This window comes from Macrobrachium nipponense, chromosome 9 (assembly GCF_015104395.2).
Source record: "Macrobrachium nipponense isolate FS-2020 chromosome 9, ASM1510439v2, whole genome shotgun sequence".
In the NCBI taxonomy this organism is placed as follows: Eukaryota; Metazoa; Arthropoda; class Malacostraca; order Decapoda; family Palaemonidae; genus Macrobrachium; species Macrobrachium nipponense.
In genome coordinates this window covers 67,237,273-67,251,070 of record NC_061110.1, presented here as the reverse complement: position 1 = coordinate 67,251,070, position 13,798 = coordinate 67,237,273, and the positions used below count along the sequence as shown (strand labels likewise).

The following is a 13,798-nucleotide window of genomic DNA, read 5'->3' as shown; positions in this document are numbered from 1 at the left end:
CGGACACAATAGTGGTGATCTTGTACTAGATCATGTTAAAATCTTTCAATATTCCTTGCAATAAGAATTATCAGCTAATAGCGATTGCTAAAACTGATGTCAGAAGAGAAAACGAACTGGAATCCAAGTGCGGACAAATCTCAAGAAAGAGCACACAGCAAGAATATCCAACTTCCACAACAGGTAAGGAGTTCATTGCGTTATCATAGGTCTTTATTGTTAGTGGTCAAATTTGACTCCCATTAGAGTAGCAATAAGGAAAAATTAGACGTGCATGCCAAGAGAGAAAAGTTTTTCAATCACTAACTTTAGCTTCTTTTTTTTGTGCTATGCATGTAACCATGATGTAGCTAGGAAGTGTTATAATTTAACAGTAAACAGTGCCGGTTTCCTTTGCAAAAAGAAATCGCCAAAATCTCGTGTCAAAAGAGATTGCATATTAGTTAGGTGTGAAGACCGACCGCTCTGCATTTTATTGCGAGTCTTATCTCTCTTTCTCATAGAGCGCTGACTACATGCAATAGGCAAAGATAGGAAAAATAATATCCTTTATGTGAGGATTCTTCTTAGAGAAACTCCAGCCACATGGCACTGAAAATATTTCTGATGTTCCCCCTTTCAATGTAGCTCTGATAACGTAACCTTTACGTAATTTCGTTAAAGGTATTTTCAAAAACACAGCAGTAAAAGATAGGAGGATAACGTATCCATTTCTGCTCCAGCAAATCATAAGTAATTTCAAAACTCCTGTACTAGAGAGACAGTTAACAATCACATGAGTAAAAGAGAAATTCTCCCCCTCCACCATCTACAATCCCCACGTGAAACCTTCACGTGCCTGAGGTGTCTAGGTAAACATTAGAGTTGCCAGTGGCCAAATTTTCACATATGGTAATGTGCAAAAGAGGGCTGTGAGACCTTGCTGTATTTATTAGTGTAATTCGTACCCATATTATCATTGTATATGAACGCTGGATGATTGAGTAAAATTTTATTTTGTAATTTTCCCATGTATTTTTGTGTATTGACACCCTGCAAGCCTATCACTCCTTAACCGTCTAAACCTAAAATCTGTTGGCTTGTGTGCAAGTGGGAAATATGTTCATTTTTATTCCACACTATTTTGTGTACATTCAATCATATACCAGGACTGCTACTTTCTTATTTTTTTCTTCTACCTCGGGACTTATGTTGAATAATTCCCATTTCTTGGAGCCCAAAATACCAATAGTTGACCACAATTTCCGTCTGAATGACGTAAGATTTCCCTTTCAGGAATCCCCCTGGTTTTTTCCAGTATGCTCCCGCAACTGGCGACATTCATTCCGCCTTTTTGCATAGTTTAAGTCACAATTCCTGTGATCAATTCAAGTCTTATGAACATCTGAATTTCCACCTCGGGAATCCATTTTTTCAATATACTCCCACGACTGGCGATGTTGTCCTGCCTTTTCACCGCGTTTTAAATCATGATTACCGTGATAAGTTTACATCTTATGGACATCTGAGTCCCCACTTCAGGAATCTGTATATTTTTTTTTAGTATAAGCCTGCAACAGGCAACGTTCATTGCACCTTTCCAATGCGTTTAACTCACAATTTCTGTTGTATAACTACGCCTTCTGGACGTCTGAATTTCCCCTTCAGGAATCCATATATTTTTTAGTATATGCCTGCGACTGGTAATGTTTATTCTGCCTTTCTGCCACGTATAACTCACGATTTATTGGCCCTTGAAGCAGCAGGAAGAGCACACCAACTGGCTATGGCAGCCCTGAGTGCCACCCCGCCACCCCCTAGTGAAACACCCCCTGCACCCCCCCCCCCCCTCACATTCAAACCTCGGCAGCATGGGAACCCTCATTAGGTCGGGATGATAGCGAGCCCGAAACCTGGCTCAATCATATCGAAACGAGCAGGCATTTGGTAATTTCAATCCTACCCCTCAGGAAGTGGCACTTCTCTTGGGCAAGCATGTTGCTGGCAAAGGGCATACTTCATTTCAAGTTCTCCCCCTTGACTAGCGACCAGATCTCGCCCTCGTCTGAGAGGCAATCCTTGGGGCTTACCAGCTAACCCCAGACCAGTGGAAGCAGAAGTGGAGGAGCATGCCCAAGGAGGCCAACCAAACATGGACGGAGTGGGTGGCCAAGACACCAGCACTCCAGAAGTCAACAAAGGCCTGCAGCACAACATCCATCAAGGAGGTCTTAGAACTTTTTCAACTGGAGAACTTCTTATCCTATGCTTCCCCTGATCTTGCCATCCAATTTGGTGGACAAAGCCCCTAAAACCATTTTGGAGTGCTACAAGTGGGCTGATGCCTACGACACCCACCATCTGCAGCAGAGTTCACTGAAAAAGAGGATTCGCCCTGCTCTCCCTCTCTCTCCTGTGGCCACCTCTCAGCCTACCCAACGTTCAAATAATCTACCACGGAAGCCTGTGTGCGGACGCTGTCACAAACCTAGGCACACCATAGAGCAGTGCCACTCTAACGTGGATTCTCCACAGCAGGCTCCAACTATACCTCAGAATGGGCACCCCAGAACAATAAAAGCAATGGCCATTGGAATAGAAACAACTGGCCAAAGAGAGATTTCAGCAAGAGCTACTGTGATGCATGCGTAGTGCATGGGCACACCTCTTCATGGGCTCATTTGCCCAAGAAAACTGCTCCTTTTGCTATTGCAATGGCAGTGACGAATCCATCGACCCCAGGCCCTCCAGCTCAATGCCCTGTCTCCGTTGCACTGCCAGAGGTCGCTATCCTAGCCACCAAATCTGAGCTTTCAATGACTCTAGTGCACAGCTATCTATAATTCTAGAGGATAAAATTCCTGATGGAGTTCAGGTTGAGAGGCATGAGTTAATCACAATTGAGAGCCTCAACCATGTTAAAATGTTCCTGCCTACCGTCCAGTTGAAAATTACATAAATTCACTGTTCTTAAATATGCTGTTTGGCACTAGCTGCCTATATTCCAGGAAACTATGACATCTTGTTAGGACAGGATATTAAGCCTCCTCCTGCCTTTGGACAGTCTCAGAACCTTCCTAGCTCCAGACTGATTCTATGGTCCTTCGAAACCTTCCCCTACACAGCCAGTGCTGCTTGAAGATATCAGGCAGTGCCATGCTCTGTTCATCCTAGACATTGAGCCACGTTCAAATCCTCTCACTACGCCAGGAAAGGCCTCCATGCCAGTGCCAAGGCAAGATTTGATCTTCCTCATGAAGCTCCCCATCTAGATTACTACTCCTTAGCATACGGTTTGAATACCAATGTTGGAGTCAGTTAACCCAAATCGGGAGCCCATAATCACCTCCTCAGTTGGCCGAAGAACACCAGAAACTGAATCAAGCAGTGTTAAGAACTGGGGCGAATGCCATTGTTCTGACTGTCATAACAGTCAAAGCCAATGCCACTCCGGCATCTTCTATGGACTTGGGTCTCTCCAGTCCCCCAAAACCGGCCTCTAGAGAGGTCAAAGGAAGAAAGGAAGCTGAGGATTCCAGAATACCTGGAGGGGCCAATAGGATCTCTCCGTACTAGTGCTCTGACACAATGCCACATTCTTATAGCAGATTCTGGCCTCTCTACATGCAGAGGAGAGTGCCAGATTCTACTACTTCTACTTCTTTCTTATACCTTTTGCGACTGTTTCTATTTTTGTATTTTCCATATCCTCTCCTTCATAGTTTCCTTCCCTCTCCATCTCTGTCTCTTAGGCACCCCTTTCTTTTGTACGCTCAGCTTAGGCAGAGTCCCCATTCGCCAGGAATCCTGGCCTTCATTAAGTACTAATATACTGGCATACTCAGCCTCAATATATGCCTCTTTAAAGCCCATAGGCTTATAATAAGTGCCACCTTTGGCACCGTATCCATTTAAAGAGACTAGACACCTTTATAGCCAGCAAGAATATTATACATTTAGCTTAGCCTAATAAGGTACTATTATTTTCCAGTATGACTCATTTATGTATTGTTCAATCTCATTTTATTTGTTGATTAAGTATCTCTCCCTTGTCTCAACATTTTTGTGTAATTTTCAATGTTATTTGATGAGATCTATACTCTGTATAATTTTGTCTATTTTCTGCGGAGGATTACTCCTTTCCTTAATTCTATCCTTTGATTTATCATCATATTCTCTTAGGAGAAAATGCTTATACTGTAGGGCAGAGGCAATATATTCTATTGGGTGTTGTTTGTCATAATACGTAGCCCAGTGGCACGGGGACATTTATTAAAAAATTCTGGGCTAAATAACCACCCACAAACGCGTTGTACTGCCCCTTCAGGGCCAATTAATAGCATCCCTTGCCTTATGCTCATCTACAGTATCTTGCATGATAAAATTAAGATCACCATATTAACCCTATATTTTAAGGTTAATATAATTTTAAGTAATAACTACTAGAATTCGTTAGTAGATATTTGTGTGACATTCATCTTTAATTTTACAAGATATCTCAGTCCAGTGTATCTTTGTTTGTCGCATTTTTGTTTCCCTTAATTCATCAGAAGAAATTATCATCAGTTAATGTTAATCATAAATTAAAGTGAACTAATGGTTTCCGCATCACTGGCTGTTCTGACTTTGTAGTTTTAGAATTAATAAGTATGTATTGGACATTTTGAATTTCCTAGTTCACATTTAGTTTTAAGTCAAGTTAGGCTCTTACCACTTCACTTCATTACTTCTCAAGAAATACTTAACCTTTAGATGCTTTCCCAGTAACGTTAAAAAAAAAAAAAAAAGTGCTAATTTAAACATGCAGTTTCCTATTCGCAGAGTTAATTTTAAGTTGTCATGTGATGAAATGGTCTCTTGATTGGGGAGGTGTTCTAAATTATAACACCACCTGACTCAAATAACTAATAAGCAATAGCCACTCTAGTCCCCTTCCACTACCTCTATGATTTGCTCTTGCTATGACTCACAGCTGTTCCTTCCTTATAGACTCCCTTTGCCTATTCCTTCCACAGGTATCGACATACCTGAACAGCAGAGAATTAAGCAGCTACCATCTTGGCCACATGGAAACTATGCTGATCGGGGAACTGAGAAGGGAAAGAGCACGGATGCACACCTGGCTTCTACCTGGCTGAGGTAATAAAAGGGACTGCAACAGAAGGACCCGACCTTAGGCAATCGCCAGCCATCCCAGGGATCACTTGTCTCACCTGGCAGGCCCCCTTACCCCCCTCCATTCCTTGGGACAACGACACGTTATTTTACTCTCCATTGTGTGCCCTCGATCACTGCTGCTATTGAAGGACAAACCCAGTTATAAGATGATCTATCACTTGCCTTGTTGTGGGAAGTGGACTCTTATCAGGTGTCTCAGGGATTCATCAAACCTCCGCTGTTCTTTGCCATCAAGACCAAACACTTCCAGCCTTCCAAGTTTTGCTGTAGCGAGTATAGCCTCACTGCACTCGTCTTGCTTACGAACCTGAGTGCTCTTTTAATATCCCTCAGGTTTAATCCAGAATAACTAGAGTAAAGTATTAAAATATGAGTAATTAAGCTAAACCTCTGAGTTTACCTAAATTCCTTCTTTCTGAAGTCGGCCCTAAGCTGTTATTTTTCATTTTTCGTTTATGTTATGGTTCCTAAAGGTAATTTAGCCTTTAAATAATCGCATCTCAGATCTGTTGCAATTGCAGAGGAACCACAAACGTAATATGGAGGAAATATTGTCAGTACATTATGTTATATAACTATATATATTCATATGTATACACACACACACACACATACATATAAATATATATATACTATATATATATATATATATATATATATATATATATATATATATATATATGTGTGTGTGTGTGTGTGTGTGTGTGTACATGTGTAATATCGATCGGGTTACTACGCATGGTTTAATTGCCGATTATCTACGGTAGACATGTTCACTACTGGTATTTCCAGTTTTCCTTGGGAACTCTATAAAACGAAAACGTAGAAAGGAATTAACGTATAGCCATGATTTTTTTTTCTTTTTTCCATTGTAATCCAACATACAAGGTTGAAATAAAGTTCTTTACATTTCTCGAGAGCCTTGAATAGACTACCCAAGGGTGAAACTAATAATACACCATTAGAAACGTTGTTGCAACTGCAATCTTCAAGATCTCATCGTACAGCTGTACCTATTTACAATATGGGTCTCGCACACACATGCACGTTTATGCATCCATCAAAGCAGCATTTGTGTCTACCAGGGCATTTGCTATCGTCACCGCAAGTTATTGGAGTTGGAGGATTTTCTGGGCATGTAGATCTTAGGGGAGGACATCCTCCAGATTTCACTGTAAAAAAAAAAATAAAAGGAGTTTTAAATCTCAAATGAATTTCCCCTCAGAGAAAAAGTCTATGAAGTATCGGTTATACGCATATATGCATTACTATATGTTTAATTTTTCATTCAATTTGCGTGTATGTACTTCTCCAGCTGGCCTTTTTATGTCAATTGAAGTTAGTCACAGAGAATGAACTAGAAATTGAGTGGTAGATGGACTTCAATAATACTGATGAAGTTAGAAAGTTATCAGTAAAACTAACTACATTGGTATTATTAATTTCAAGATAACATACCATTTTATGACAATTTAATCTATATTTTAATCATAAATACTTAGATTTTGATAGGTAAAATAATTCAAATTAAAGTATATCTTAACCCAAATTCCCAAATTACTTTCGTATCAATTAATGATTAGGTGAAAAGTGTCTAGATAAAAAAAGTCATAAAATCATAAGAATATTTGCGAATAAATTATCTTCAACATAAAATTATGCTTCTAGTGAGCAAGAACTGCTTTCATGTAAACACAATTTTTATACGAAAAGTGAGAAACATCAGTTAACTAACCTATTGGAACTGTAAGTGGTTCAGTGTTTTCCTCACAGCAGTAGAATTGTCCGCGCACAGCTCCCTTACACCACTGTCGACAGGTATCACTAGAGGAGGACTCAAGAGGCTGATTATTAGGCCCAGCTACTCTTACTCCACTCCTGGTAGGGTTTCCTAGAGCGTCCATTCCTACACCAGGTTGTTCAAAAGTAGACACTCCTAGTGGGTCTCCAAAAGCTTGGCCCACGCCTCTGTGAGCAAAACCCTGTTCTACAAAACGTGGAGGAATAACTTGTTGGGTAGGTCTCTGCACACCAGCGAGAACCTGCATCGATGTCTGGTCAAATCTTTGTTGACCAAATTGTGTGTTTTTTAAGGTTTCCTGATGATTTTGATGGTGAAACCCTTGATTATAACCAGCTTGTGAAAATCCTGGGCGACTAATGCCTGACTGTTTGAGTATGTGCTGACCAAATTGTGACTGAAGAAATCCTGGCTGTGCATGACCTTGCCGACCAAATTCTGTTTGCCCAAACCCTTGTTGACCAAATCCTGGTGGCCCAAAACCTAGTTGACCTTGCTGAACAAATCCTAGTTGTCCAAATCCTTGCTGTCCCAGAGTTGTAGCAATTGTCAGTAGTAAAGTTCCTACTTTACCCCACTGAAAGATAAAGTTTAAAAAAATTAGTCTTGGCCTAACCCTGAAAGATCTCAGACCGCAGTTCATATAATTCCCTGAAAATTAAGGAAACACTTAAATAGAAAACACCTACAAAATGATCATCAAATTTGTATCAGTAAGTTTCTTTGCAGGTACACATGAAGTGATTTAACTGTATAATTATCAAATAATGATGATAATGATGTTGCATGCATTACATTTCATGTATACTTCATTGGATACAAAATTAATTCAATTTTTCCTGGAAACTATATCATTCTTTATTTTTACAAGAGGAGCTTTCTAACCTTGGTGCTTTGGGAATTCGGTTATTCATTCCATTTTCCATTTGTATAATGCATGTGTAAGTTTAAGTGTAAACATATCATTCATTCTATGTATTGGAGTGCATGATGAAATTTACATTTATTCGTTTTATAATGGTGCAAGAACAGAATAGAACAGGTAACTTTAAAACATGGTAGGTTCCACTCCCAAAAATGATAGATATAAGAAATTTTGGCATAGCATCTGACATGCTACTTAAATTATGGTTGATCAAGCAAATTCAAAGAAAGAAAATTCCATAGATTAAGCAGAAAAATAGCCAGTAAACCAGTCCGCCAAGGGATTGTTAACATCACCTGTAAATGTGGAAGTAGCATAAAGTGCAAGTCTGTGTATTGTAAAAAAATTTTTGTCCATGAGTTTCTGGTCCATCGTCTCTTTGTCCAATGATTATTTTGTCCGACGTCTTTTGGTCCAATTTTGTCTGCTTTTTTCAGCGAATTTGTTGGATTTGTATACATTAATTAAAGTTCCAACTTAGAAAAAGGAAAATACAAAAGATAAAAAAAAAGACCTTTAATATTTATTGCAGACATTTATGTTTGAAAATACAAAAGAAAAAAATTCTTTAATAATTAAAGAGATTTAGCAAAATTAAAAAGAGTTAAGGTTGTGAGCAACAGCCTTTAAAAATTCCATTTTTCTATAGGATTCATAATGTGAAACCAAATTCTGTAAGCGCTGATTAATTTGGCTATATATTTTTTTTTATGTACCGCATCCCCTCGACGAATGTGAGCTATCTTGGTCTGAATCAAGTAAGTTTCATTCTCCAAGCTTTTTATTAGCCGCCAAATATTTGGATGAGTTGTGCTTATGGAAAACTGTAATGAAGAATTATATCCTTCCAAAGCGTTATTTGTTCTTAGCAAGTTATTTAGAATTCTCTTGTTGACATTCCATAACTCCATTGGAAATAACGGTTCGTCCCTTCTTCTCCTTGTGCCACGACCTCTCACTACAACATAGTGTTTACATCAAAGCAACTGATAAATTCTCCAGGAATTTCATCATCATCTGTGAGCTCTTCATAGGCTTCCTCAACATCAGCCACTGGAAGAGAGGCCAATGCCGAAAAGCACCTTATTTTTAAGCAGAATTCAGATTCAGTGTTGTACTTTTGTAACCCTAAATCAGTAATTTTCCGATATAATGATTTCCCTAAATTTGGAAAGATAGAATTGAATGGTCTATGAATGGCAATTTCAAAGTCGACCATCAGTTCACTTGGGCAAAGCAAAGATTGCATATGTGAAAATAGACGCTGATATGTTGTCTTTGTTTTATCCGGTAACAAAGCATAAAGTCGAGGAAAACTACATTCTCTAATTTGCACATGAATACAGAATAGCTGCGCCCACTGATTAGGTGCCCTCTTAAAAGTCCCGTCACATGGCCATATAGGAAAATAAAATTTTCAAGGTCACTTAGTCCACTGTTAGTTACGAATATTAAAATTCGGTGGGTATCTTGTGAACCAGAGTCAAATTGTAAAAATTGTTCCCCATTACTAGGATTTTTAAAGCTATCTGGGATTTCAAATCCATGTCTGCTACTTGGAAGTGCAGGAATATTGTCGACAATTTTCCTGTGCTTATGGAGTGTTCGTGAAAGCCTTGGGATGGAAGGAAGCTGAGCACGGGTGTTTTCATCATGACGCGTTACACTTTCTGATATAATGTTACAAACACACTTTGAAATATTTTGAACTGCCTCGTCCTTCATTTCAGCTACAGCGATTCTTGCTGTTAGTAAAGTTGCTTCTGCTGGATGTTGGTGGTCGCTTGACATGTACACAATTCTTGGAATATCTTCCTCCATTACTGTATGAATACGCACAGAGCACGATTTTCTATGTTCACAACGCCAATAATCTCTCAACAATTTTGAACTGTGTGAGTGAAAATCATACACATAATTGTTTTCATCTGCTACCTCTCTTTTTCCTTTCGTTGACGTTATAAATCTTGCCGTTGTGGTGGTCCTTCCTTTCGGTTTAGGGGCTATTACTAAGTTTGCTTACTTTTCTAAAACAAAACATTGCTTCTATTTTTGCAAAATTGCTCTTAGCAGAAACTTAACTACCGAAGAATCACTGGATTACCGAGAGACAAAACTACCGTAGTTTTAAATACAGCAATGAACTAAATGAGCCAACAAAAATCAGGGATATCGGACTAAAAGACAATGAACCAAAAAACTCGGGGACAAAAAGACGTTGGACAAAAAAGTCATCGGACAAAGAGACGTTGGACAAAGTGACGTCGGACGAAAACGTACATAACCATTGTAAAATTTCTGTCTAATTAAAAGTCTTTGCTTCTTGTAACTGAAGTGTAAGGCTTTAAAGTTGTTTCAGTCGTTCCTCACTGATGTGCAAAGGAATATGGTCACAGACATGCTTTTATTTCCAAGACAATATATCCAATATCCTTTATCTTTATTACCGTAAAACTTTTTTAATTACTTTTACTAAATTTTTTCACCACTGGGTCTCTCGATCACTTTTTCATTTCCTTTTCATCTGCGTAGTACCGGCTAAGGTAATCTGAGAATTCCAAGCACTTCCGAAACTACGTAGTTGTATCCAGTACCTAACTGTGTTTCCCATGCAAGAAAATGCTACAATATACAACAGCTTTTGCTATTTCCCTTCAGTAAACCTGTTGAAGTTATCAGTTTTTGTAGTTTTTGCACTGCATACACCAGAATCCTTAATAGTGATTCACGGTGACTGTGTGACATAGTCAAGACTGATGCTGTCCACCAGCCTTATTTGTTTTAATATCACATTGTATGTTTTTTATCCAAAGACTCTGAGTTATCTTTTCCAATCCATGGCGAGTAGATGCGGTACATCAGCACAGCATTTAACATGTTTATCGAACTTTGCTGATAACACAAAAAACCTGCTTGTACTACCATATACCAATAATTTTGAAGATATTTCCTATTTACTCAAGAATTTTGGAGTTAATGTAGCATTTAAAAAAGAATATAACAATGAGGCCTACTTATAAACGCCTCGCCCAACAATACTGAAGAATGTGTGTGCCAGATTCCATATTGTGATAATCTTTGTATTGGTAAAACTGGAAAGCACTGTAAAAGAACATAGAACAACGTAAAAGATGTGTAAGCAATGCACAGGTGGACGGTGGAATTTTTGTACACAATCATGGCAGAAGCAAAAAGAAGATAATGTAGTCTGATAACGCCGTAGAAAGAAACATCGTTGAGTCTAGTTTCATAAAAGAAAGTTAAGGCAAGAACATGAATAATAGTCAAGACATGTTGAAACTTGATTGATAAATCTCAAAAGAAAGCGAAAGGAGTTTGATATGAAGTTTCAAGGAAGACACTTGAAATACGGGGAAAAGTGAAAGGGGGGAACATCCCGGCCCATTCGAACTAACCCTTCGTTGTGAATATCATAGTAATAATGAAAACATGAGCACATGTTCCACAGAAATACATTTCGGACTCACATCGGGACCGAACCCCGGCCTCTCGAGTGACAGGCCTCAGGAGACTGGGGTTCGTTCCCGATGTGAGTCAGAAATTATATTCTGTGAAGTATGTGCTCATGTGTTCATTATTACTATATATATATATATATATATATATATATATATATATATATATATATATATGCATGTATGTATGTATGCATGTATACAAATGTCCTTTAATATCCAATTCGCTTTACCTCGGAGTTAATCTATTTTCATATATGTTAACCGAAGGGGAATGTTTTAGTTGACAATAATTTCGTCCTCTCGTGGATTCGAGGACATTTGTAGCTTAATGCATGCATATGAAACACGGTGATGTGATAAAAATTCATATATATATACAGTATATATATATATATATATATATATATATATATATATATATATATATATATGTGTGTGTGTGTGTACTATGAATTTCTATTATATCACCGTAGCTTTTTTATATTCGCAAAAATTATATATATATATATATATATATATATATATATATATATATATATATATATATTTATGTGTGTGTGTGTGTGTGTGTAATTTTGTGTATTTTTGCCGACGTTGACAACACCCTCGCTTCTTCGCTAGTCGTCTAATCGAAGCAGTTGACGAATAACGTGTCTGTTTAGTGCTTGGATGGGAAAAGCGCTTAGAAATGCTAGACTTTTGGGGCAGGTGATGGGGATGCTAACCTCATCCATCCAACGGAATGCCATTCTCTAAGAGCAAATGCGCTTAAATAGTTTGTGTATGTTTATATGTGTTTGTGAAGAAGTATGTTTACTGATGTATGTACAGTAAAGTCCCTCTTTGTGTTCTGCGAAACACAACTGAGACCATCTTTCTTACCTGCATGGCTGTAGGTACGCTGGGCTTCCAAATTATGGCTGGAAGTTCGAGGTGAACCTCCTTGGAACAACAGGTCTGAACGAACACCCGCGGCGGTCTGAGAACGAAACCAGAGGCAAACAAATAAAGACAAAACAATATCACAACTGAGCTTTGCTCGGGCCAATTTCTATTCTTGATCTTCCTTATTACGTTATTTGATTTTACTCTACAATGACCTCCTTCATAGCGCTCTTGTTGAAAAGATAGAATGTTTGAACATCGAACTACTCGGCCGCTTTAGTATCAGTGGTTATGCAACTTCACTACCGGAAACTGGATCAGGAACATCATGAGATAGAATGAGTAGATTTAATGCTTTGCTACATAAACTGAATGGAATGAACAGATGAAAGTTAAATGTGGCATAATCACTAGATGAACGTAGACATTCAGTTGAAACTTCACAAAAGAGCAGGAAGGAAAACCGTCACATTTGCGCCTGGATTGATTGATTTACCTGTGAGAAGGTTCTCCTGGGATACCGCGGACCGAAATGCCCTTGGAGACTTCGTTGTTCTCGTGGCGCGCGCACACGTACGCACACACTCTTGTATTTCGTAATTGTTGTTATTCACATATCTTACGTTGTGTGTCACTTTAACTTCTAATTATGACTTTCGTCGACATACTTTAAGAATAGGTGGGTTTCTTCGGGAAACTAGAATCATATCTAAAGGAAAATATAGTCCTTCATTAGCCATAACACGGAATGATTTACTTCTAGGCGCCTGTATGTCATTTGATGGACTTGAGTAAAGAATTTTTCCCGGTCATCTCTCGCTCATCATGAAGCCTTATGAATGTGTTTGTGTGTCTGAGTAGCAGCATGACGCGATGGTGGCCGTAGCTCTACTCGCCTTCCCCAGGAGGAGCTGCCGTCGTCATCACACCCTTAAGTCCGTCCACTGAGCTTTTGGAACCGAGCTCTTGATTTACACCGCGCATGTAGTAACTCCCTTCCATAATCACCTTGGAATATTTATCATTTCAGTTAATACATTCGTCAAGCCTTTTCTTCTGCCATTTTTCGCAATACACTATGAAGATGAAAGCGTTGTTGCATATGGGCGTAACAACGCACTCATGGTCTAGAAACAGATCAACCAATCCCAGTTGAACTCATTTGCGTATTGCGTAATGGTTCCTGTTGCCCTTAACAGAGGTCCTGCCCAAGGCCTCTCTCTCTCTCTCTCTCTCTCTCTCTCTCTCTCTCTCTCTCTCTCTCTCTCTCTCTCTCTCTCTCTCTCTCTAAAAGTCTTGATGAGAGCGATAAAAATGAGAAATCTATCTTTATTTATAATCGTCTGAATTCGTTTCTAGTTTCGGCGCTCACTGATAGATTGATAAATAATGAGGAGAACAGAATCTCTTTGCATTGACGGACAATGAATAGGCGGAGTAGGATTCATATTGCTGTGTACCAGACGAACTTTATTGAACTTGTCAAACTGTGCAGAATGAATTGAAACAATAATGCCTTTTGGAAAATTTATTGTCAACTTGTCAGGTACA

The 13,798-nt window shown here is 38.8% G+C and overlaps 1 protein-coding gene across 1 annotated transcript; it reads right to left on the bottom strand.

Moving 5' to 3' along the window:
• Positions 1-6,058: 6,058 nt before the first annotated feature.
• Positions 6,059-13,236, bottom strand: LOC135218306 (uncharacterized). Its single transcript, XM_064254527.1, has 4 exons — positions 12,744-13,236; positions 12,245-12,341; positions 6,893-7,535; positions 6,059-6,329 (listed from the first exon to the last, which is right to left on the bottom strand). Exons 2-4 carry the CDS (start codon positions 12,248-12,250, stop codon positions 6,175-6,177), a joined length of 804 nt encoding a protein of 267 aa, XP_064110597.1. The 5' UTR covers positions 12,251-12,341; positions 12,744-13,236; the 3' UTR covers positions 6,059-6,174.
• Between the last annotated feature and the right edge of the window lie 562 nt (positions 13,237-13,798).

Excerpts from the sequence above, each read along its gene's own strand:
- LOC135218306 (XM_064254527.1), bottom strand. Across the intron at positions 6,330-6,892 it reads ACCACTTACAGTTCCAATAG|TGAAATCTGGAGGATGTCCT; the intron begins GTTAGTTAACTG and ends TTTTTTTTACAG.